The following is a 25,076-nucleotide window of genomic DNA, read 5'->3' on the forward strand; positions in this document are numbered from 1 at the left end:
AGGACACTATCCAACCTGTTTTCCATGTCATTTGCAACGCAGGTGATTCCAATGACAGCTCATTAGCAAGATCTGAAGAAGCCTGATAACGATCCTCACCTGTGTTGGAATCGGGAGACTTGGAAAACAGGCTGGATAGTGTGCCCCGAGGACCAGGGTTGGGAAACACTGACTTAAACCACAAAAATAGCGAATAAATTCCACAAAAACAACCAAAACTCACTATCGTAAAGGAAGTGTTTGTGTTTAACTATTGACTTCCTGGTTCGCAAACCAATAAGATTGATTTCCTCTCAGATTTACCTGGTTCTTTGACAAAATTTCACGTAAACACATCCTCGTCGTACTTCCGTACTTGGTGGAGGTAATAACGACAACACAAATGCCCTGAGGTGACGGTATTGTAATTTGCTGAGCAAAGCGACAGCGGGGGCCATCAGCTAATAGGATAAATGTCTCCGGTTGGACCTCGAAATGAATTCCTCCGGCCAAGGCGAGTCCCTGGGCTGGCGTAATTCACATCAGACGAGGACGTATTACCCTCAGTGACAAAGCGGGAAGTACTGTACTGTACTGCAGCAATCTGTACATAAAAGTTTACCTTTTATTGACATCCACACTGCTCATACTGAGAAAACAGGGCATCACATTACATTATGTTATTCTGTAAGCACTAGCTAGCTAGCTAATGCTTTAATGCTATTGAAACAAAGAGTTTCCACAGCTACAATGACATTGTTAACTTACAAAAGATGCTAAATTATCCAACCAAAGGGAAAAAAAAAAAAAAAACATACTTGTACATCACCACTGTCGTTTGGAAACCCTTTATGTCCAAATAAGGTGAATTTCACATTTCTCAAATTGATATTATTGGTCTCAACATATTTTGAAAATAGCTTGAGGAAAAATGTACAAGTCCACCTCTTCCTCACTTTGCGGGAGCCGTGCTGCATTATGTCGACTCAAGATGATAAATCTGGATTTTTTTATTTATTTAGACAATAATGATTGAGAATAGTTAGGTTGCATAAATTTAACTAATACATTCATTTTTGCCTGTTACACTGCTAAGTCAGCTTTCATTTATTCCATCACTCATGCCTGCAGTAAGTCATCTGTGAAGGTTGAAAAGGAGTATCTATTTTTTAAATAAATGTTGGGAGTGCAATTAAAAAAAGTCCAGAAAATTAACTACATAAAATGAAGGACAATCTACTTCAGTACAGTGACATACGGCGCATGTTTGCGATGCTGCTTCACCCGCCTCGTAAAAGCATCAGCAAGAAGTAAGGGGGTGGCGGGGGTTGATAAATCATGCTAAATATGGAGGCCAGATTATGATAATACCATCACTGGAATCAACATGATGCCCGGCGCTGACTTGGCCGAGTTTGAGCGGTGACTAAATATAGAAGCAGTCAGAAAGTTGCTCCACAAACAAACAAAGAAAACGTGCATTATCTAACAATGTGTTCGTTCATTACGGGGTCAGAGGTCGAGACCCTAATATTGTGACCCCCTATGATGCAAAGCAGGCTAATTACTTTCAATTAACAGCACAACAATGAGTATTATTGCACTGTATTAGAGGTCAAGTGTGTACCCTGATGAGATGTCCGATCCTTGTTTACATCAGCATAGTTAAAACAATTTTGAAATACTGTAACAAAAAAATCATGGTTAATAACTACTCCATGTTCAGTCATTCAAAATGCAATAAAATATGGAGTGATTCCAACTTCCATAAGTCCCATGTATGTGTGTTAGGTCCAACTCAATACACATAAAAATTTATTAATAATAATAATAATATCCAAGTTATGGTTTGTAGTCATCGTTAGCGCCTGCGCACAACACTGAAATCATTTCATTGATGCCATGACAAGTGACCGGCTCGCGTCCGAGCTGGTGGCCGACACAGGAGCAGGCAGCGGGGTGGCTTACCTCCCGGGGCCGCTCGCTGGTCCTCGCCTTCCTCGCACCGGCCGACAATCACCAACAGCTGCGGCTTCGGTTCGTTCCTCCGTCCGTTCGTCGGTCGGTCGCTCCGTCCTCCCTTCCGACGCGCTCCTTATCCGGCAAAGAAGACGCGCTGCTGGCTCATTGTTGTCCAAGTGGGCTCTGGGGAGGGTCGCGGAAAGGTAAGCGCGTTCGTCCGTGTTGCGGGGCACCGACGGCTGGGGACGGCGTGACCAAGGTGCGCTGATGAAAACTGGAGGAAGACTAGTGGGACCGCGCGTAGAAGACACTTTACTCCGGATCAGGCACCTCCCCTTTATATGCATGCGTGCTCCAAGCACACACTGTCACGACAGCGCCTCCCGCAGGAGACTCGGTGGAAGTGCAGGAGTGCTTCTGACTGGCCTTGAAAGATTTGTTTACCGATTTCATTGAGAACATTTGAGGGATTGATTTTTGATGACAATGACGAGATATATATATGGTAAATAAGATTAATTAGACCGAGGCTCATTTTAGGCCCAAACATCCGGGCATTTCTTATTCATTTCCGCAATGCAAATGCGTCCTTTACACGATGTAAACAAACGGCGTACTGTATTGCTTTTCCCAAGACTAGCATACACAGTCACACCCGACAGATTGTTATAGTAGTCAAATGACATTTCATCACATTTCGAAATCAAATGAATCCCCACAAATCAAATGGCGAGTCATTTCACCGAGTTGACCGCCATTTTGACTTGTGACGTCAATATTTAACACCTGTAAATGAGGTCAAGCTTTTTGATATTAAGCAGCGCATTTCACACTACAATACCTTGATAGTCTTGCCACCTGGTAGAATCAACTAAAGTCAACTTAATCATGTGTGCCACCTGTTATTTCCTGAGTGGAAAAAATATTTATTCAAGTAGATACTGCACCCAGCAATTGATTGGTTACACTGTGGCGGACAGCATTTGAGAAAACGTAATGTCCCCAAAAGTTGGCTTATTGGACGTCCTTGCTTTCATTCAGATTCTGGTGTTTAGAATTCAGGTGGCGGTGGAATCCAGACGGGACAGACAGTGTTTAAAAAGGTGTCGTCCTATCTGCGCGAGACTATAAATATCACGCTTGACTGCATGCAAATGAAGGCAGAGACACTCCAAAAAGGCGACTTCAGTGAAACCATCCTGCAGGAAAATGTTACACTCCAGCAGATAGTCGGCCTTCTTATCAACATTCTATTTTTTCTCTCACTTTCTCTCCAGCCGTGTGCTTAATTGACTGGCAGAAGACACCATCATTCCCATTAGCAATTAGTATTAGCGAAATTATTGACTCGCATATTGCACAGGAGTCACCGAATTAATGTTATTATAATTTGTATTGCAATTTTGGTGGCATTTCTTTGGTCACTGATTTCTTCAAACTTTGATGAAATTTCATCGGAAGGACAGCTGAACTGACCGCTGGGGTGAACGCTCCAAAGTACTTCCTGCTTATGAGTCCCTGCATTGTAGAAAGGACGGCTCAAGTGAGTCTTGTGGTAGCAGAATTACACTTTAAAAAAAACTAAAAAAAACATTTATGCTGTCAGACAGTATGTCTGTGTTGATCCATTATCTCTGTCTGGAAATGAAACAGCATTGATTCACTCTGAACCCGCTGCCGCTGAGCTGCTTTTCTTCTTCTTTTTTTTTCTTTTTTTTGAAGGTTAATTGCTTGCTATAATGCTCAGATTCTTTTTCTGAGGAAAGTAAGACGATTCCTGTGTAACAACATGGCTGTGAATTTACAGTGAAAGGATGAAAAGTCACATTTGAGACACGTCCATTTTAAGTCAAGTGAGTTTTGTGCATTTCTATTATCTATAATATTGCTTTTGTGGAAAATGAATAATGCTGTAAAATCCACCCTTTTTATCCATCCTATAGGGGTGGCCATTTTGTCACTTGACTGAAAATGACATCACAGTTGCTCATGGGCTCAGGTAACAACCAATCATGGCTCAGCTTTCTAACGTCACATGACCAAACTAAAAAAAAACAACAGGTGAGCCATGATTGGTTGTTGAGTCCTGAGCAACTGTGATGTCATTTTCAGTCAACAGCGAGTGGCAAAATGGCCGCCCCCTGAGATGCATAAAAACAAATGTGTTTTGTTGCTCAACTTATATTCCATAAACAGAATATTAATTAGAATACCATGTTTAGACAAGTGGAGGCATGTTGAACATATTATAAAGAAAAGTTGGACAATTGCTACTTTGTATTTTACTATATTTAGATTTTTAACAACAAAATGGAGACGTACATAATGTGTGTCCATTAGGTGTGCTACCAAATGCCTGTTTACATAACAACATGACGTGATGTGATGACACGCATATGTATGAGGCCCTCGAGAGTTAGCATTACGCAATTAGGCGTGCTGCCATCAAACAATGTCACGTGTGGCCTGCCCTGCGGTCATATAAACATATACTGTATGACATAAAAGTTGATGTCCACACAAGAGCAGGCGGTAGCGGGACGCCGCCAATGAAACATTTTATTGCCACGTTAAGTCCTTGACAAACGAGCAGCATAAAAAGGAGCTTGTGGAGCAGCACAAAAGCTGCTGTACAATAAAAGCTCTCAGATAAGAAAAGCGCAGCAGTTTAGAGCAGAGTTTGTTGAAGAGCAACCCAAAAAATGGTTATTAAAGTTTGTTTTTGGTGATGTTTATTTGGTGATTTTTTTTTTAATTGATTTTTATTGGGTTATATTTTTATTGACATTATATACTATCAATTAGCTAAATATCTTAAAGGACATTTTTTTGGGTCACTGTTTTTGTTGAGTCTTTAAAAATTAAAAAAAAAAAAAATTCTTTGATTTTTTTTTTTTGTTGGCATTTTGGTGACTTTCTGGTGACAATATTTTTGTTCACGATTTGCAGTATTAATTTTCTGGCTTACAATTTTTGTTGGAATTTTTTTGGTGACTTTTTCTGGTGCGAATAATTCAGCTCACAATTTTTGGTGACATTTTTTTGGGTCATATTTGTTTGATTTTTTTTGCGGGTTGACCTCACCTTATTACAATATTCTAGTTCAGATTCTTGGTGACAATTATTTAGTCACAATTTTTGGTCACCGTTTGCTTTGGCAGACATGTTTTGCTCAAATCTTTCGGAATTTGGTGGGTTTACAATTACACTGGTGAATACTTTTTCTACACTTTTAAAATAATAAAAATAATAAAATATTTATATATTAAGAACTAATCAAATGTATAATCTTTTTTTGTACAAAACAACTCAAGAAATTGGGTTGTTTTGGAGGAGCAGGTTGGTCCATTTTTATTTATTTTTTTATTTGTTTGCTTTGGCAGAAATGTTTTGCTCATAAACTTTCGCAATTTGGTGGGTTTACGATTACACTGGTGAATACTTTTTCCACATTTAAAAATAATAACATTTATACATTAAGTATTAATCAAATTTATAATGTTTTTTTTGTACAAAACAACTCAATAAATTGGGTTGTTTTGCAGGAGCAGGTGGGTCCATTTTTTTTTTTTTTTTTTTTTTTTTTTGCTTTGGCAGAAATGTTTTGCTCATAAACTTTCATAATAAATAAAATATTTATATATTAAGTTATATTAATCCAATTTCTAATCAAACTTAATAAATTGGGTTGCTTTGCAACAGCAAGTCGGTCCATTTTTACTTATTTTTTTAACCAAAATTAGTTATTCCTGCCCAGCAGTGTCAAGTCTATTTCACGCCAAATTTTTGTTGACATTTTGGTGACTATTCTGTTGACAATAACTACTACAAACTTGTAGCTGAGCGCCCTCTAGTGTTGAAAGGCAATAACAGCAATATTTGTAGAGAATATTGGTGAATACCTTCTTAATAACATACTGAATAGTACAGTATAGATTACGTAATATTTTTGGATCCTCGATTGGACAATATGGTGCATATGCACAGAAATAGTGCTTACTCAGCATAATGCTTGGCGGTGGTTCATGATGGCGCTACGGCACAAACAACAGTGGCCATCTGTTGTATTTTGTTGGCCAAGGGCTCCCGTGTGTATGTGTTGGTTTTAGATGAGCTAGCTGATTGTTGCACACGGACATACAGTGACATGTACTGTATATATAACAGAGGAAATTGAATGAAAATTGACCTAAATAATCCTTCGTCCACTCTCATTTTAGAATCAGTGGAAAAATTGAGGTTGCGCAACGAGATTAGCGTGGGATGCCCTAGTGGGGATAAACTGTATGGGGAAAGGACGATTTGATTTTGGATGGGTGCTTAATTGATTTTTACTTCTGAATAGATAAAATTTGTCCATCTGGCGCTTTAGTGAAGGAAAATGATGGATGAACGGGGGAAATTGGACTCAAAAGTGGTACAAAACTAAGGGAAGAAATACATATTTCAAAGCATGAATAATAAAATACATTTAATAGTTAATAGGCGTAATTATTTTCTAAAATTGTGTTACTACTATACTGTGAATTTCTATGGTAAAATTGTACAGTACACATTTTGTCCACACGATGGCGCCAAAGTATTTACTCGTGTCCAATGGAAAAGGACGTCACTTTACCACCAGTTGGATTAAAAAAAAAAATTTAAAAAACAAAAAAAACTTGTACGTATTCTACTTATTTTATTAATCGTGATCTTGTGTTTGTATTAAAAGCACAATTGGGTAAAAAAATAAATAAATAAATAAAATAATAATAATAATAATAATAATAATAGCATGACAACCAATCGCAGTTCACAATTTTATTTATGGAATAATAAATTTGGACAAAACACCAGAATATTTTTTTTCCTTTTTTTGTTTTTGTTTTTTTAAACGATACAATCAGAACATCTGAGGCAGATATCCCACCATGCACCACGGAACCCTCCCCCCTTCCCTGCCACCCCTTTCTCCAGGCCTAAACATTAGCACCAAATCAGCACCAACTTAAATCAAAAAGGAAGCGCCATCTTAAAAAAAAAAAAAAAAAAAAATGTGGAACTTAGGACAATACAGCCTAATCAAAGGGGATTGGACCATCCCCTTTCTCTAGGCAAGCTTATAGAATTTATGTGGCGCATGCCGATTACTAATGAAAAAATAGAGATGACAAATTCAAGTAAGATGGAGAATACTGTTGCTGAGTGAAGAAGGAGGGTGGCGGCGGGAATACTGGCACACAAGATGGCTTCTGAGCGTGAGACAGAGCGTCCTGTGTCAAAAGAAAAACAAAACCCTGCAATGTAGTACTTTTTAAATATATAGATTTATACTTCTTTTTAGATTTTTTTTATAGTTATATAGATATATATAGATGTTTGATTTAAATAATTGCTGCGCTCGTATTTTTCTAAAGACTTTAAATATAAAACTTTAAATGGTGGCAACATGCCAAGTGCACAAGACCGCAAAATGGCGGCGCAATTTTTCGTAACAGAAAGTTGCTCTAGGATTGCAAAATTCCAGAAATGTTCAAAGTTTGATTTACCGGGAATAAATTACTACTTACAAATAAATCTGTTGACATTGTTTTTGTGTGGATGCAGTTTATGGGGGGGGGGTCATTTTAGCAGCATAACCGTCCAAGTAAATTTTTGACATTTTCATAAAACATTCAATTTGGTATTCGTAAATTTGCCTATTCACTGATTATTTTTATTTAGGGGATGAATCTGTTTTTGGGCTCAAAGCAATAACAAATAAACATGTTGAAGTTATTTTGCATTGATGTCTGCTTACGACAAAACGAAATAGTGTAATAGCAGCATAATCTCTGCCATTTTTTAACATTTTTATAAAACAAAACAAAATGCAAATTTAAAAACTAAAATAGGCTAAACTAAAAAAATTTGATCAAGCATATTCATATTTTTACTGATTGTAAGCTAAAAACCACTTTGGCAAATATGTTATCAGGCTAACATGTTTATATTTATGTTTGAATATATACTAGGGATGTAACGATAACGGCAATATCGCGATATTGCGATATTAAAACTGCCACAATATATCGTCCTCATGTCACAATATTTAAAAACAGCACATTTGTTTAAAAAAAAAAAAAGAAGTCAGGTTGATTTCCATTTATGCAATTGTAGCACCCTCTGGTGGCTAGTTTTTTTTTAGTGGTTTAATTTGCACAAGACATGTTTTGGCCCTTCTGTGTTTAAAAGCCATGCTAATGGTCAGATGAAGGGGCATGTGATATGCTTGTGAAGCGAGTCAATATGTGGAGGAACTCAATGTGTGCTTGCTTGCATTAGCAAGTGCCTCAATATTAAGTGTTGTTAAGAGAGTGTAGGTTGTTTATATGCATTGTTGTAAAGTACAAAGGCACGATATTGTGTGCGGGTTTTTTTTTACATTGTGACCTTTTTTGTATTGCCAACCTCCCCACAATATCATAATTATCATATTGTGACCTTCATATTGTGATATCGTATCATGAAGATGAGATATCATTACACCCCTAATATATATACTATTCATTAAATTAACTTCAATTCCCTGTTAATTGTTAAGAGAAAAATTCTAATTGCGAGTATTTCCTAGATTTTCGATATTAACATCCCATTTAATTTTCCTGGAAATTCTCAGAATTTGCAGGAATCCAAAATTGAACTTAATTGCGCCATCCGGTTGTCAGAAATATGAAAATATATTTTCCCGCCAACTACATTCAAGAGTCAAAACTTCAATTTGGTGAATTTCCAAATCATGTGGAATTTTTCCAACTTTCCAAATTCCTGGAATTTTACAACCCCAAATTTCCAAATTCAAAATGGTGGGACACGCCACAACTAAATGGCGGCAGTACAATGAGGCAAAAGACTCCAGGACAGAAAGCTGAGGAGAAACAATGTTTTTTTTTGTTTTTTTAAAGTCCCAGTAATGATGAGGAATCCAGTCGTCGGTTTGTCCCTTCATGCTTGCCGTAGTGTGAAAAATGTGTCTACTTGTTACGAGCACCACATCAAACCAAAAATAATAACAATAAAAAAGAAAAGTTTTGTTTCTTTAAAAGCACGTGTTGCTACATTGTTATTCGTGGGTCAGTTCCCGAAGTTCATCATGCCAGGTTTGGAGGTTTTTCTCTGTGTGAAAATGTCGGATTTAAAAAAAAAAAAGAGAAAAAAGCAACAACATGGCTAACTTACAGCTGTGGTCCGTTTGTGCTCAGCTGAACAATTGCTCCTCCTCCATGTCGACCTCGGGCACCATCTGCTCCGGCTCGCCTCGCCCGCCCGCCCCCGCCGCTGGGCTGGCGGCGGCGGCGTCGAACCAGGGGTGCTGCAGGATCTCGCGCGAGGTGAGGCGCTCGGCGGGCTCGCGGCGCAAAATGGCGCGTATCAGGCACTTGGCCTTGGGCGTGAGCGTGTCGGGCACGCTGAAGTGGCCGCGGCGGATCTTGCTGAAGAGCGAGCCGGGCTCCACGTCGTGGAAGGGGTAGCGGCCCACCAGGATGGTGTAGAGCATGACGCCCAGGCTCCACACGTCGGCCGCCTTGCCCGAGTAGCTGCCGCCGGCGTTGAGGATCTCGGGGCTGACGTAGGCCGGGCAGCCGTGCTTGTCGGACAGCGAGTCGTCGCCGCCCGCCAGCATGTACGTGTCCTCCAGGCTCTCCAGCTTCAGAGAGCTTCTTCACCGCGCGAGGCGAGAAACAACAACATGTCAGGGCAAGGCCAGGAAAATAACAACGCCATTTTCCCACCTTTATTATTCATTGGAAAGTGATAAATTGTGAAATCAAATTTTGTCTTCTGGATTATTAAAAGCTGTTCTTAATGTTCTGTTGAATCAAAATATTATTGTGAGTTGCAATGTTGCACAAGTGACAGAATGCTGGATGGCTGGTTTACAAGACGTGTTTACAACTACTTCATTGCGGCATTTTTAAGTCCAAACTTTATGATAAAACTGATTTCAAATCAATATACATTATTGTTGTCTGAACATTTTGCACAGGAATCATTTTTGAACCCATTAAATAAATGTTTGTTGGGTTTATTAGATTAAAATCGAGCTCGTCCTGAATGACTGATAAAAATAATGTAAAAAAATAATCAAAAAATAAATAAATTAATTAATTAAAATAAATAAACAAATAAATAAAAAAATAAAAAATGTATTTAAATGTTATTTTTTTGGCGATATCGCCCAGGCCTAGAATATCGGAGTGGTACAATGGTGCCTCGAAGAGAAACATGCTCTTTAACACATTGTATGCCACCTCATCACTACAGTAAACTACATTAGAGGTGCAATGATTAGTCAACAACTAACTGATTATAAACTTCATCGATACGGCGCCCTACATTAAGCCATGCTGTGGTGACCCTGAACATTATATTCATTGTATAATACAGATATCTAACTAACTGAATCTTAACTCATTTATGATTTTGCATTTTCTGCGCTGCCAGTTTGAAATAATGTCTTGTTTTTTTTTAATAAAGGCATAGAAATGAAAAGTGTTTTAAATCTGATTTATTTATTAATTGACAAAATAATCAACTATTGTTATTCTTTATTTACTTATATATCGTTGCTATGAGGAAAAACAATTATGTCCATTTTTTTTTTTTTAAACATTTTTATGTTTTTGGGATGAAACTGAATGCAGACATCCCAAAAACATAAAAATCTTTAAAAAAAACAACCAACAACAACAAAAGTGAACATAAGTGTTTTTCACACTCTATGTGAAAAACATGTCCATTTTTGTAATTGTTATGCTTTTGGGACGAAACAGAATGCAGACATCCCCAAAACATACAAATCTATTACAAAAAAAAAAAAAAAAAAAAAAAAAAAAAAAAAAAAAAAAAATGGACATAAGTATTTTTCCGCAAAACAGCGTAAAACATACCGTCGTTTATGCTTCATATGCATGTGAGGTGCATCCTAAAGTTCAACGCTGTGTTATCTGTGACTTTGAATGTGTGTAGCTTTAAAAGGCGTGGCCTGGCGAGTGACGTGGGAGTTAGTGAGACTAGCTAATTGCGCGCCAGTCTGCAAGCGTTCAACCAAATACGGCGAAACAGACTAACAAACGAAAGGAACTGACACCATTTCCGTGACCTCTGTGTGAAAGGGGCTGACAATTAAAGAGGCACAAGCGGTGTAATTAGGCCTGACAGGAAGTTCCTTTGGAGACGGGAGGAAGCGAGGCGAGTAATTCCTCAGGATTAACGCTGACATTTGCGCTCGCTTCGACAAAAAAAAAGACAAACGTGGCGGCGTAACGAGGGGATTTGATTTTGTTAAAAGTGGGCTGAGATACAAATTCTCACAAAAAAAAAGCTTGTTTGCACTGTGTAAAGCACACAGGAAGGAGCCACTAGGATACCCTGGAGTGCTTTTAAGCAACAAGCGCTTTTAAGCCAGCTGAGGATGCGTTGAAAACAGTTGAAGGTCCAACTTTCCATCTCACCTGCTCTCATTCTTGAAGACAAACTTGCGCAGCTTGAGGTCCCGCAGCACCAGGCCGCCGTCGTGGCAGTGCGCCACGGCCGACACGATCTGGCGGAAGAGGCGGGCGGCCTCGTCCTCGCGCAGCTTCTTGCAGGTGCGCACGAACGAGTGCATGTCGCCGTGGCTGCGCTCGAAGAAGGCGTAGGCCCGCGTCTCGCCCAGCAGGACCTCCAGCACCTGGTTGATGTGCTGGTGGCGGCCCAGGGCGAAGTAGGCCGCCAGGGAGTCCTGGTAGCGGCCCGCGTCGAACACCTTGAGGCGGGACACAAAATGGACGACGTCGGGAAGCCATTTTAGGACATGCATGGAAATGTAGTTTCTGTTTCCAGGGTATTATATTGATGCGTGTCATATTTGTTGCAGGTTGCAGCGCCTCTTTAGTTGCCATGGCAACCCACTCCCCACCCTCTTGTTCTTCAGATTGACTTCAGGCAGGAGGACTTCCACCACTCGCAGGGTGGGTCCACATTTCTGGGGAGGGATCAATCGCATAGGTGGATGATTGATCAGCTATTGATGGCACAGAGGGGAGTCAAACTGGTGGGCCAGTCATTTGTGCTTTTATTATGAATTATGACAAATGTACAAATTAGAGGAAAAAAAAATCTTATCTTGGCTTTTATTCTGAATTTTTAAAAAAAAGCTGTTGGGATGTTTTGAATTGGTGAAAAATGCAGAAATTAGAGGAGAAAAACAAACAAAATTCAATGGCTTTTATTTTTAAACTTTGGGAAAAAAAATAGCTGGAATTAAAAACTAATTAATTAAAGCATTAGCCTTTAACTTAAGACCTTTAATCTATAACACAACTGGTATTGTTTATTGTAATTAATTGCTAGTTGGTTGGGTAAAAAAACAAAAAACAAGTTGCATAGTCGCAATTTTTTATATTTTACACAGTTATTCAGTTCTAGTTGGCACGGTTTGAATCGGTCAAAATGTAGAGGAGAAAACAACAAACAATTATTTTTTTTTCTTAGCTTTTATTTTTGAAACAAAGTTGTAGTGGGGTAAGCTGAACAGTTTAAAACAGTTTAAAACTGTAACATTTGATTCAGTCCAAAAGATAGAAATTAGATGCGGGGGGTTATAATTGTTGGCTTTTATTTTGAAAATATTTCTGTTCGGTATAGCTTTAACAGTTTAAAGTTGAAAATGTCAAAAAAAATGTACAGAATTGAAAAAATATATATATAATGTTCAATTTTTTGGGTCTAGCAATGGAGAAAATGTTGACTTTTTGGTAATGTTGACAATAATTTCCAAGGTGAATCAAATGTGCTGAATGATTCAATTTCAAGTAGGAACAATTTGAATTTCTCATTGGGAATGAGTTGGCCATGGAAAAGAAGCTTTGTGCCTTAACACAAGGTAAACCTTGGCAAAAATAAATAAATAAATAATCCTCTTCCTGACCATTTGAGGGCACCACAGACCACAAATAACAATGGGAAAAAAATAAACACTATTTATATTCAACTTTTTTATGACACCGCCAGTGAGGTGTCAAGTTGTAGCTTGGTGCATGCATCCGGTAACAATGTTCATATTCGGTCCACTGTTTCATGCAAGTGAAATGTGCTCCTCAAATTATTGGGAACAGCCAGCCGGTATGATGCAATGCACCATTACAAATCACAACCACAATAATACTGACAGTATGTTAAACGACTGCGTCAAATATGAGGAGTTACCTTTAAAAATGGCGTTTCTTTGCTACAACTCTCGTGTAAGATTTTATGTGCCCTGTGTGTACTTCCTGCCCCATTATGAACGTTACGTCATGCTGCCCCATTCACTTTTTCCATTAGGCTCCTCGCTCGCTCTTTGCAATCCGAGCCAAGTAGTGCAGAGTGCTCGCTGCAGGCTAGACTTTGCCTTTGTGCACCGATGCATATGAAATATGAATGCGCGTGCACGTGGGCAGGTGTGCATGTATGTGCATAATGTGTGCGTGCTCACCTTGCAAACAAGCTCCTCGCCGCTGTGCAGGTGAGCGGCCCTGAAGACGTGGTCCCCCTCCAGGGGCTCCAGCAGCAGGTAGTCCCCTATGCGGGAGATACAGTGCGACGCGTCGGGGGTCTCCGGCGGGCTGGGCGAGCCGAGGTTGGGGCTGAAGCTCTGGCTCGACTCGGCGCTCCTCAGGCAAGATAAATCTTCGAAGTCGTGCGATTTGTGCCGCGATCTGCCATGACGTGAAATGTTAATCGGACGTGACCTCTGTAAGTTCATGGGTGAATGTTGCTGTAATTGCTCCACCGGGATCGGCGACAAAAGACTCCTTCAGTCCGCTTTGGGGTGGTCCTCGGTCGGGAGAGGGCTTGCTTGGTCAGCGGGGTGAAATGACATTAAATAAAAAGGGTCAAAAAGATAGCTGGCTCCACTCGCCTTTGTTTCACCATTCAACGCAAAAACGTCGGAATTACGATTGCAAATCCTCAGAGAACGTCTTCCAAACCGCTTAAGGTCTTTTTTTGTTGTGCTAGAAGCGTTCAAAATTTAATTATAAAGTCCAAAGAAAAGTGTTTTAATTTAATGCATTGAATGTGGGCTACAAACCAGCTGCTCATTTGGTAGCTTATTTTACCGGTGTAAAAAATAAAAAATAGAGTGGCACGTTTCGAATAATAGAAACAATAAGTCTGAATGGATGCTCGTTAAAGCAGTAAAAAGAAACGGGGAAAAAAGTAGACAATGTAAACTTGTTCCCAGCCGATATCGAAAAACGCTGGCTAGCAGGTGTAGCTAACTAGTTAGCCTCCGTGCTAACTAGTACCAGGTTGGCCCTTGTTCCATAGAATCCACGCGCGGTGTTCGTCACGGTGAAACCCCTCCGTGCACACGAGACGGGGACAAAGGAGACTCGGTGGTGGGTGTTTTGTGAGGAGCAGCTGACGTCGTCCTCTCTCTCGCTTCCAGGTGGAAGGAGGGTCTCGCTTATCGTGAGGAAGGAAGGAAAAGGGGACGGGGCCGGTAGACTCTCCCGGGCCTATCCCTCGGCTCAGCAGGGCATCCTCTCTCGTGGCGCCGCGGTGCCTCTTCCGTGGGCTGGAGAGAGATTGACGAGGGTGGGGTGGGGGATCCTGCCTGCTTGCTTCAGTGCAGAGTGGAACTGCACAGTGCACACTGAAGCCAACGTCACACGTCCGAGCGAGAAGCCTCCTGCCCCGCCTCTCTTACGTCACCGCCACGACGGGTTCCTATTGGCTCACGCGGCCCTCCCCTTCTTTCCTGGATATGCAAATTAGGGATGTCACGTGACAAGAGGAATTTGAATGCATCGCGTGCTGGCAAATTAGACTTGGGGAGAGGATGGAGGAGGTAAGGGGAGACGCTACTGTATGTGCAGCATTCCAAATGTGTTTCCTCTTGGAAAGATGAGAGTGGGGGTTGGGGATGGTGTTTCCCTCTCTCAGGATTTGCCCAGCACTCAGTCTGTACTCCATTTTTTTAGGATCTGAATCCATCCATCCATCTAGCTCTGTTTAGTTGACCACAATGCTTGGATGAATGGCAACAGGTGGACACAGGTTAAAAGGGAAGTCAAGTGAAAATGTTCTTTAGTTTGTTCAAGGCGCAATCAGTAGTCTAAAGACGGCATTCTAATTAATATTGTGTTTGTGGAATATAAAATAGGCAGCAAAATCCACCCGTTTATGTCCATTTCAGGGGGCGGCCATTTTGTCACTTGCTGTCAACTGGAAATGACATTACAGTACCACAGAGTCAGCTTACGAACGTCACATGACAAAACCCAGTAAACAGGTGGGCCGTGATTGGTTGCTACCTGAGCTGTAATGCTGCTTTCGAGGAAGGTGGGAAATCGGATATTTTCCCATTTGGAGTCTCCAACAACAAAGATGGCTGATAAACTGTTGTTCAGATTAAGACATGAAACCTTCTGATCCCCAAGACCAGTTCCTATTGGTCTTTAATTAAATCCTTTTTTTTCTTTTTCTCAGTCTGTGACTTCTACTGTTTTAGTCCAAACTGGTATGAAAACTTCCAATCCGCAAGACAAATCCCACTAGTTTTTTTTTTTTTTTTTTTTTACAATCCTCTCATTTGTGAGGCAGATGTACTAACCACTCATGAATCCTAATAGAAAATCTCTTCTACGCATTCGAGGAAAATCCGGCGGGAATTATCATCATCATCGGCTTCCCAGACATCCCCTCCCCCTTCGCCACATGCTGCAGGGCTGCCATCTTCCGACTGACGTGTCCTAGAAGACTGTCAGAGGTCAACCAGCTTCGCTTCCTCGCATCGTCACAGCTGCATTAGTCACCATAAACGAGCCACTGTCGGGCTTCCAGCGGCCAGAGGTCAGCGTCTGACCTGTCATCATCGCAGTGTTCCTCAATTTAACCTCAGCATTCCTATCAATTTTGTGTTTCCTGGTGAAAATGTATGTATTTAATCACCCATGGACACAAAATTGGGTGGGTCTATCGAAAAAGGATGCACAAAAAAAGTCTCAAGAACAGGAAGTCGGCCATTTTGGGCTCATTCCAAGCCTTGTACTTTGATGAACCAGGGAATACGGACAAATAAGACCTAATCAGAAGCAGATGTTGCTAAGTGCTCGTCAACCTGTGATTGATGATTTCGCATTCTTCTCTCAACCTCTTATGGCTGCTCCTTCTTTTGTATACTGTACATATACAAAGCTCAAGCCAGGATGTGACGTAGTTTTATACCTTGGGATGCTGGAATGTGGCACCCCACTTTGGCTCTATACATTGCATTTAGACATGTTTATTTCATTCTTTAACCAATGCAGTTCCAACCTTAAGACACTTTGGCTCTTCATGTAATATTTCACAGATCCCGTATGTGGACTATAGGTTCCTTTAGGCGGTGCAGGAAGTGTGCGAGCAGGAATTAATGAACCTCAGGGAAAACTGCCGAGTCAGCATAGAGAGTGAACCACAAGTCTACATGGGAGTGAATCGAATGAAATCTGACCTGATTAATCGATTTATTTATTTTTTTTGTAATATGAATGAACACTAGCCGCCATCAACTCTTATTCAAGAGATTTCTTGTGGGCATTTGCGGGGCAAAGCCCCCCCAAATAAGGTATTGTGACAAAAAACTAATATAATCAATTGAGTGTCAGAATGTTCCTCCTTGTCCCCATCTGCGATATGCTCTGACGCTGACACTGCCTTCCCCACATCGACTTGAGCTTCTCATACATCAATAGCACTTGAAATCCAAGGGTATGATTATGTCGCTATTATGTCTCCGCACAAAGCGGAAGGTCAAGTAAAAAAAAAATAATAATAATGTCATAGCGTTCCGCGGCTGGCAAGATAAGCGACGGCGAAATGACAAACGCGCTGTCCTCAGTTGGCCTCTCGTAAAACAGCTCTCACACACACATTCATTCACGCTGCTGCCATGGCAACCCTTCTCCATCCCCCAGGAAATATTATACAGCACCACAACATAAACACACACACGCACACAGACAGCTCTTATCAAGAGTTACCTGTCACGCGTGCTTGGAAAGGAAAATGACGGCGCCGTCAGTCAGTCAACGTGATTCGTTTTCAACCGTGCCCACGCGTCACGAGGCGTTCTGCTTACATTTCCGAAATAGATTACAGACTCCTTATGTGGCGTGTGTATTATGCAGCAACATTTTTTCATCACAGTGGTGTGTGTTAGATGGAAAACTTGGGAGTGCATCGTAATGCCGCTCTAAGACGGCATCCCTACCTGCGGAATCGTTGGTAATCAACTTCAACAACATGCAAACACATCAATACAACTTTTCAAGGGAAGATCTGTCTGAGTATCTATCTATCTATCTATCTATGTAGCTAGCTGGATAGATAATAGCTCGGTTAGCTCGGATAGCTAGCTAGCTCGCTCGCTAACTATCTCTTTAGCTATCTCTCTAGCTAACTAGCTTGCTAACTATCCCTCTATCGCTCTAGCAAGCTCGCTAGCTATCGATCTCTCTAGCTCGCTCGCTAGCTAGCTATCTATCTCTCTAGCTCGCTCGCTAGCTAGCTATCTATCTCTCTAGCTCGCTCGCTAGCTAGCTATCTATCTCTCTATCTATGTATCTATGTATCTATCTATCTATCTATCTATCTATGTAGCTAGCTGGATAGATAGTAGCTCGGTTAGCTCGGATAGCTAGCTAGCTCGCTCGCTATCTATCTCTTTAGCTATCTCTCTAGCTAACTAGCTCGCTAACTATCTCTCTAGCTATCACTCTAGCTCGCTCGCTAGCTATCTATCTCTCTATCTCGCTCGCTAGCTATCTATCTCGCTATCTCTCTATCTATCTATCTATCTATTATTTGTCCTACATCCTTTCTCCGAATGCAACATAAACCAGCAGATCAGACAGGTCGAGTCCTGTACACGAAATGAAGGCCAATGAAAGGCAACTGTAGCACTTGCATGTCAACACCTGAATCACAACACCTGATTTCCTGGACGCGGCTTCCTGTATTGTTTCTGGCAGCACGCACCCAGTAGCAGGTGCAAATGGACGAATACCTCATCGTACGGAAGTCTTTCTTTCCATGTTGACTTTTTAAGAACGTATCCGGAAAGACAGCTTGTGCTTTAAAAGTTGATCATAAGAAAATCTAGGCCACGCCGGATTGAGGACAAAGGCAGATAAGAGCGTGAAAAAAAGAAAACAATCTGAATTGTTGCATGATGGAGGCATAAAGCGAGGACTATGCCCCTTTCCAAGGATGAGTCGCTCTTTAAGATAATAATTTGACTGTCATGTCTAAAGACCTCTGCCGCGAGCCAAATAGCTTTAAGCCTTGACAAGAACAAAAAACAATATTGGACGGCCTGTGATTACTGCCAACGTTTGTGGCATTAGCACTGGCAGTAATGATATGTTTGCAACATATTTGACTATCGGAGGCTGGCACGACTCGGTGTGTTTAGCAAACGTTAGCGCTTAACAATGCCGGAGAATGAGGCGGGGTATGAGCTCTTTTTGGAATACCGTGTTAGTAATAGGTGTTAAGGAAAGTATGTTGTATTGATGTGTCTCGCAGAGCCGTTCAGTTTTAAGGGCAATACATATTCATTCTAATAAATAAAAAAAAAAAATCTGGGGGACTCCACATAGACCTTCACCATCACACATCTGTCTAATCAGTTTATATTTCGAGCCAATTAGCGCTAATCGGTAGTACACATGCTATCAAACTAAAATGACTTCAGAATGAGGACAGACTGTGCAGGGAGTGCAGTTTTGACGCACGAGTATTATTCCCGTGGCGTGAGCTGATGCAAAATCCAACAGATGGCTTTTGAGCACCTGTGCAATATGCTGAAGGGTGGGGTGAAGGGAGAGATTTGAGGCAAAGTGTAATAAGTGCCACAGTTATGAGGGAAAAGCAATCTCCTCGGATGGGAGATCACATCGCACTTTGGAGACGGTACAAAACAAAGGAACAATATCGAATGTGATATGAGCAGTGGAAGGCATCGTAATGACTCGCGAATATAAAGACCGAGGCTAAGGTAGATGTGGGCAACCTGCGGCCCGTGGTGCAGCAGGTGTGGTACCAGATGCAGTTACTGTGACCAAAATCTTAGCAGCTAAGACCCAAGGGCAGCAAATACAATGAAAACAACAAGGACCCCAAATTGAACCCTGTGGAACACCATACAAGAGTGGGGCATAGCGGGACTCAGAACAACAAAGGCCAACACAAAAAGAGTTGTGGTTTGTTTCGCACTGCACTCCTGCTAACAGAGAAGCCAAATTGAACCTGCCAAATCGGGACAGTGTGCTATACCATCACATATGCAGATGCAGCAGTGGTCGTTAAAGCGGCTGAGATGGTGGACGAGTAGCAATAAAGTCCATTTTCACACTGTACTCCCTGTAAATTGCTACATTAGCGGCATAACAGTCAAGCCAGGATTTATTCGCCTGTGCAATTGAGACACAATTTGCTGAAGCGTGCGCATTCTCCCAAAACGTGCACAAAATGTCTTTTGGCGGAGACGCATCATAACAGCCAAAGTGAGGAGCGAGTCTTGCAACGGGGTTGGTCTTTTCTGAGTCAGACTTCCAGAGGTGTGAATGTCTGTCTCTGTGCTGCACTCTGGCGTGGCCTCCTGCCAGAGCTCTAATTTAAGCTGCTCTGCTGAAGGGAAGGAGATGTGCCGGTGGGTAGGATGAGGAGGGGGGGGCCTTGTTTGAGCCACAAGGGAGCCGAGCCCAGGCAGAACCCCGGAGTGGAGTGGATGGCTGTTAAGCTCATCAATGGACGGATGAGTCATCGCCAGTTCAGTCTCTTACTGTACGCGCCATATTCAGTGTCACCTGAGCTCATGAACTGTATGCACTGTCAGAGTGTGTACAGTATGCGCAGATGTGTGTGGGCTCAGAAAACCTACTAAGCAACAATTTCCACATCCGCCTAATTCTCAAAGGTCAGAAGCTTTCAGACTGCTGGCTGTGCTTTGCATCCGATTTCCATTTGGGCCACTTTCACTTTCAAACCTCCCACCTTCCTGCCTTGCGCGCCCTCCTACGGATCTTCATTACCTCTTAGCGGGGCAGGGGAAAAACTCCAACTAGTAGACGGGAAACAAATTGTTGTTTGACGTCCCGTTGTGGTAATTAAAGTGAATTATTGCCACAGAGGGGACTGGAGTGGAACAGGATCGCCGCAGCAAACAAGCTCTCTGGCTCAGAGTCCAAGCCTTTTTGAGCCTTAAAGACCACTATAGTTCTCATGTGATTCCAGGAAGGCAGATGTTTAACAATCCACAGTATACTTGTTGACCATTAGCATACATACAATGCAAATTCAACCAAATCATTGGTCCCATTGGTCGTGTGGGAGGCGTAGTAGAGAAGCGAACAATAGGATAGTCTAGAGACTAAGGCCGTTTCTCAATATGAAGAATGCAGATAAGGTCTTCCTAAGAACGTACACAAGAATATTCTAAGAATGCAAGTCTCCTTGTAAATTGGAACGGCCCTGTGAAAATTTATGTAATCCATAGACCTCGTACACGAACCCGTTGAAAGCCATTCAGCAGTAGAAAGTTAGAAACCGCAGTTTCACTAATCAACAAGAAATTGGGTAGACATCTCTGGAACCATGCCTGAAATTGGACAGAAAGTCGACCATTTTGGCTTTACGCAGCCATTTGAATAGCTTCCAAAATGTATCTTACTCTGACACACCTACTCGAAAACCGTCTCAATGAGACCTGATCTGAAGCAGATTGGAGAACCTAAATTGTTGAATTTGATGATGTTTCGTCATGAGAAAGTGTCGAACACTATTCTCACAAATCAACATGAATGTTGGTGGACATATCTATCTGAACAAGGCACATGAAAAAGTCTCAAGGACCTATGTCAGAAATCAAACGGCCATTTTGATTCAAAGCAGCCAATTTGGGTGGAATCCTGGCAGTCATACTAATTCCGCCAAAAGCTTCAGAACCCAGGCTGATACACAACTTCACTTCACTTCCTCCTTTATTGAATTGGGCTTTGTTGTTGGAAAGATTTTTCCAGAAACAACTTTCATCATGCTTTTGGTTGGTTCTCTGAAACATTTTAGGGTCCATACGTTTGCACTTTACAGCCTGCCAAAAGTGATATATAATAATAATATATATATAATTGGTGTAGACAGAGATTTTTTTTTTTAATGCGGAAAGTTTAATGTGGAAAGACTTGACAAGTTGTTTTTGAAAAACTATTCCAAGCGGGACAACTTCTGATCAGCAATCTGGCAATGCTGTGAATGTTCCTCTGTGGTCTCACAGGGGATGATTTGGTGTCCACATGTTCGCCTATGATTTCTCCAAATGACTGGGAAAGGAGCTCGGCAGGAACTCCACCACCGGACAACTTTGCCAAAAAAACAAAACAAAAAAACAACTCATTCCTCAAAACCATTCGAGTCGCCAAGAAGTGCAACGTATCCGGGTGGTGGCCGTCCCTGTGAGGGCTATCTTTAAATTCTGTGGTAATTGTATTTGCTGTGACGGCTGTCTGGAAAAGATTCACAGCTAAAATCTTATCGGCTTTATTTTCACTCTACTTATCACCCGGCTGAGTGCTGCTCGGGTCAGACTGCCCTCTGTGCTTCCCTTAAACCCTGACAGTGTGTGTGCTGCATCAGCTATCTTAGTCGCATTCTTGATATGACAATTGGTCACGATGTCTGGACATTTTGATCAAATCTGGCGCAAAGTTGCCAGGGAATATCATTGAAGGACCTTGTAAGCGTCCACTAACATCTTGGATCAAGTATCCTTCAAAATCAACTGAAAATTGAATGGGCTTGTAGACCATCTTTTTCATTGTGAATCCTTGTAATGATATTAACTTTGATGCAATGGCGCCCCAACATTAGATGGCAATTTAGCTTTACCCATCTGTCTAGAATATGGTGACCAGACATCCCAAATTAAAAAGGGACAGTCCCCGTTTTGAGTTTGTGTCCTGAGGCCCGGTAGATTTCACCATCCCCAATGCTTTGTAGCACTTTCTATGCCAGTCTCAATCCGGCGTGCATTATTTTGTTTGTTTTTTTTAGTCCAGCTAGCAAGCCAACTGTTTGGGCCATGTGTGTGACAATCACACAGTTGCCATAGCGATTTACACGATAAACCAACTGAAAAGGAATTTAACTATAAAATTCCTACCGCACTGCATCACTCTCAGGCGTATGTTCTTGTTACCGGAACGAGAACTATTTCCTGTTTCTCTGGCAATCATGGGAAATGTTGTCTTACTAGCCTAATGTTGCAGTTACACTGAACACGAGCTCAACATACTGTAGGACAGAAGTGCAAGGTAAACGACGCAGCCAGCTTCCAATACCTGCTCGGACCGAGCAAAAACGGTTGGACAATGGTGAGTGCATTGACTTGTTTATCGCTATTGAAGAGTCAACCAAGATAGTGTTTAGCATTAGCTAAAGTAAATACACAAACACCAGCCACCAGATTGACTAGCGATTAAATGTTATAAATAGTTCCTGGTGAAATGTTATTGTATATTTGATTTTCAGCAAACTTGCAGTGTCCTGGTTTATAGTTTTGAAAATCTTTCTCGAATCACTTAGAGGAGGGGTGTCCAAACTTTTTTGTTTGAGTGCCAAATACAGGAAATCAGAAGGACACAAGGGCCACGTAATGTTATGAAGAGAAATTGTGTGTAGTCATAAAAAATTGTACAAATCATGTATTTGTGTTTTTACGTATCTAGAAAAATGCTAAAGTATATAAACCAATGTATTTGTAATATGGCAGTAGGGTTATTATAGTTTTGGAATTTTTCATTTTAGTTCGTTTTTATTAGTTTTCAGTGTGGTTCAGTTAGTTTTTTATTAGTTTAGTTCTTTAAAAAATGCTTAGTTTTAGTTTAGTTTGTTAGTTTCAGTATTAGTATTTTCTTTTTTTCTTTTTTTTTTTTTACTATTACGTGTGCGCAGTATTTAAAAAACACCATGGACACAATGTCATCTGAATGTGCTTTTCTATTGGCTGCTGCAACTGTATCAAATGCCAATTTTAGTATATGTCGTGGGCCACTGAAAAATAGATGGCGGGCCGCAAATGGCCGCCGGACCGTAGTTTGGACACCACTGACTTAGAGTAAATCACTTCAAAGCACATTCTTAATGCTAATGCTAATAAGGCACTTAAAGCATACATGCTACTAGCGTTGTCATTATGAGCAGAACCAAATGCAAACGCTAACAAATGGTTAGCAGACTAGGCAGTAAAGGTCAAGTCACCTAATTTCACTTTTAGGGGTGTTGCCTGTTGCCTACCCGGATCCCCGCAAATCACGAGTAAAGAGTTGCTGTCATGTCGTGGATCTAAATGCACAAAGCGTGCGCTCTTATAACCAACACAGTGTTATACTGCTGCTGTGTATAATGAATATGCCATGACCACCCTCAAGCACGCATTGCTTGCATTATCATTGCAAATAAGACAAGCCACGAGTAAAATAAAAAAAACACACAACTGCACACACTTTTAATTAGTGAACACACACGCATACACAAACACAAAGGAAAGCCTGTAGTGAGTCAACGCTGCAATGATTTCGGATCACAATACCAAAGGAGAGAACATGGTGACTCACAGTTTCCATTGTGGCTTCTGCGTGTGCGTTGGTGCGTGTGCAGGTGTGTGTTTGGTGAAGCACTTCAGGCAGGCAGGGAAGGGAGGGTGCAAATGGTGGAGTTTTCGTGGGGCAAGAGCCACCCCATCTTGCTTCCAGTTGACCTGGTGTTGCGCAAGCTGTTGTTTATGCTACGTTAGAGGGCACACACGCACGCACACACACTGAAAAGGAGAAGAAAGGCAATTACAGTGACTTACGCATGATTTCGTTCAAGCAGTCGGCATGTATTACTCCTCTCACAGTGTGACTTTAGTTGCACTTTAAGTACTTTAAGTCTCCCTGACTTTTCAGTGGCACTATTGGACAAAATGGACGCTAATCATTATAGCAGCATCATTGATTGACTATGATGTTCTTTTGTTTTTTTTGTTTTTTGTTTTTTTTGGGTTGCCGTAGCACTGCTGTCAGTGTCAGCTGACAAGGATGCAGGAGACATGAAATGGGCAGTTTCATTAAAATTATATTTGGTAAAATATACCAAATATTGATTAGGGTTCTTATCAATGACTTCTGGACATGGCTGATGAAAACGCAAACATAGTTTCTCACCGGCGTGATACCTGGAAGTAACATCCCCCCGCCAAGAACCAGTTTGGACCGGTTGCCGTGTCCGCACCCCCACGAGACGGCTTAGCATGTGACGCGGATGCTTCATGTGATCTTCTCATGATCGCTAACCGTCGCCCACAAGTTCTTTCGTTTTCATGGGGCTTGATTTCTTTGTTTATATTTGGTTTCTTTTTTTTTTTTTTTACATTTGTTAGATTTCACTATAAATGTACATTTAAATGGTAGTTATTTGTTATAATTATTTTGTTTTAAATGGTTTAGCAATTGTGACTTTAGTTCACAATTAATTTTTATTAAAATAAATTCTGGTGTTTTTATTTTTTAATTTTTTTTTATGTTTTATGTTTTTGTGTGATGTAAAAAATAAGTATATAAATATCTTAATTTTTAAATATAAATGTATAAAAATGTAAATGTAAGTATAATTATACTTGTGTTCATTTTTTTCAGTTTTTTTTTCAATTAACTATGCTTTATGTCTTGTTATTTTCATGTTAACCTGTTTATTTTTAATAATTTAATTTCCAACTGACATGTACATATTTAATATGTATAACACATTTCCTTAAATTATTTATTAATAATTACATTTTGGTTTAGGAATTAATTTATAAAATGAGGATTATGATTTTTAATGATTTTAAATTATACTCATAATAAATTATTTATAATAGGATTGTTGTGCGCTATGGCACCAATTATGTCTTAGGTCTTGGAGTGTTCTTGTGTGATTGTTTATGTCGCACGGAATACTCATTTTTCGGCCTTGGCTGAGGTCTGTGATCTTGAAGTAAAGTTTAAAAATACGGGTGCAAACTTTACAGTTGTTAGGAAAATGACAGCTTTCAGCTTTTTTTTAAAGAGGGGGAAAAGGGC

General features: G+C 40.8%; 2 protein-coding genes across 4 annotated transcripts in view; both read right to left on the reverse strand.

The window, feature by feature from the left end:
* Nucleotides 1–2,266, reverse strand: part of klhl29 (kelch like family member 29) — a 240,283-nt gene extending 238,017 nt beyond the window's left edge. The window contains exon 1 of the mRNA XM_077509773.1: nucleotides 1,948–2,266. The gene's annotated coding sequence lies outside the window, so the exon portion shown is untranslated. The remainder of the gene's footprint in view (nucleotides 1–1,947) is intronic.
* Nucleotides 2,267–6,729: 4,463 nt separating this feature from the next.
* Nucleotides 6,730–25,076, reverse strand: part of trib2 (tribbles pseudokinase 2) — a 36,476-nt gene continuing 18,129 nt past the window's right edge. For 2 of the 3 annotated variants that reach the window (XM_077509995.1, XM_077509996.1), the window contains 3 exons: nucleotides 13,421–13,643; nucleotides 11,418–11,710; nucleotides 6,730–9,623 (listed from right to left, as the gene is read on the reverse strand). In XM_077509995.1, the coding sequence (XP_077366121.1) occupies nucleotides 9,161–9,623; nucleotides 11,418–11,710; nucleotides 13,421–13,643 (979 nt within the window). In that variant the 3' untranslated portion in view covers nucleotides 6,730–9,160. The remainder of the gene's footprint in view (nucleotides 9,624–11,417; nucleotides 11,711–13,420; nucleotides 13,644–25,076) is intronic. The other variant, XM_077509997.1, reaches the window with a different exon arrangement.

Source organism: Festucalex cinctus, chromosome 21 (genome assembly GCF_051991245.1).
Source record: "Festucalex cinctus isolate MCC-2025b chromosome 21, RoL_Fcin_1.0, whole genome shotgun sequence".
Classification (NCBI taxonomy): domain Eukaryota; kingdom Metazoa; phylum Chordata; class Actinopteri; order Syngnathiformes; family Syngnathidae; genus Festucalex; species Festucalex cinctus.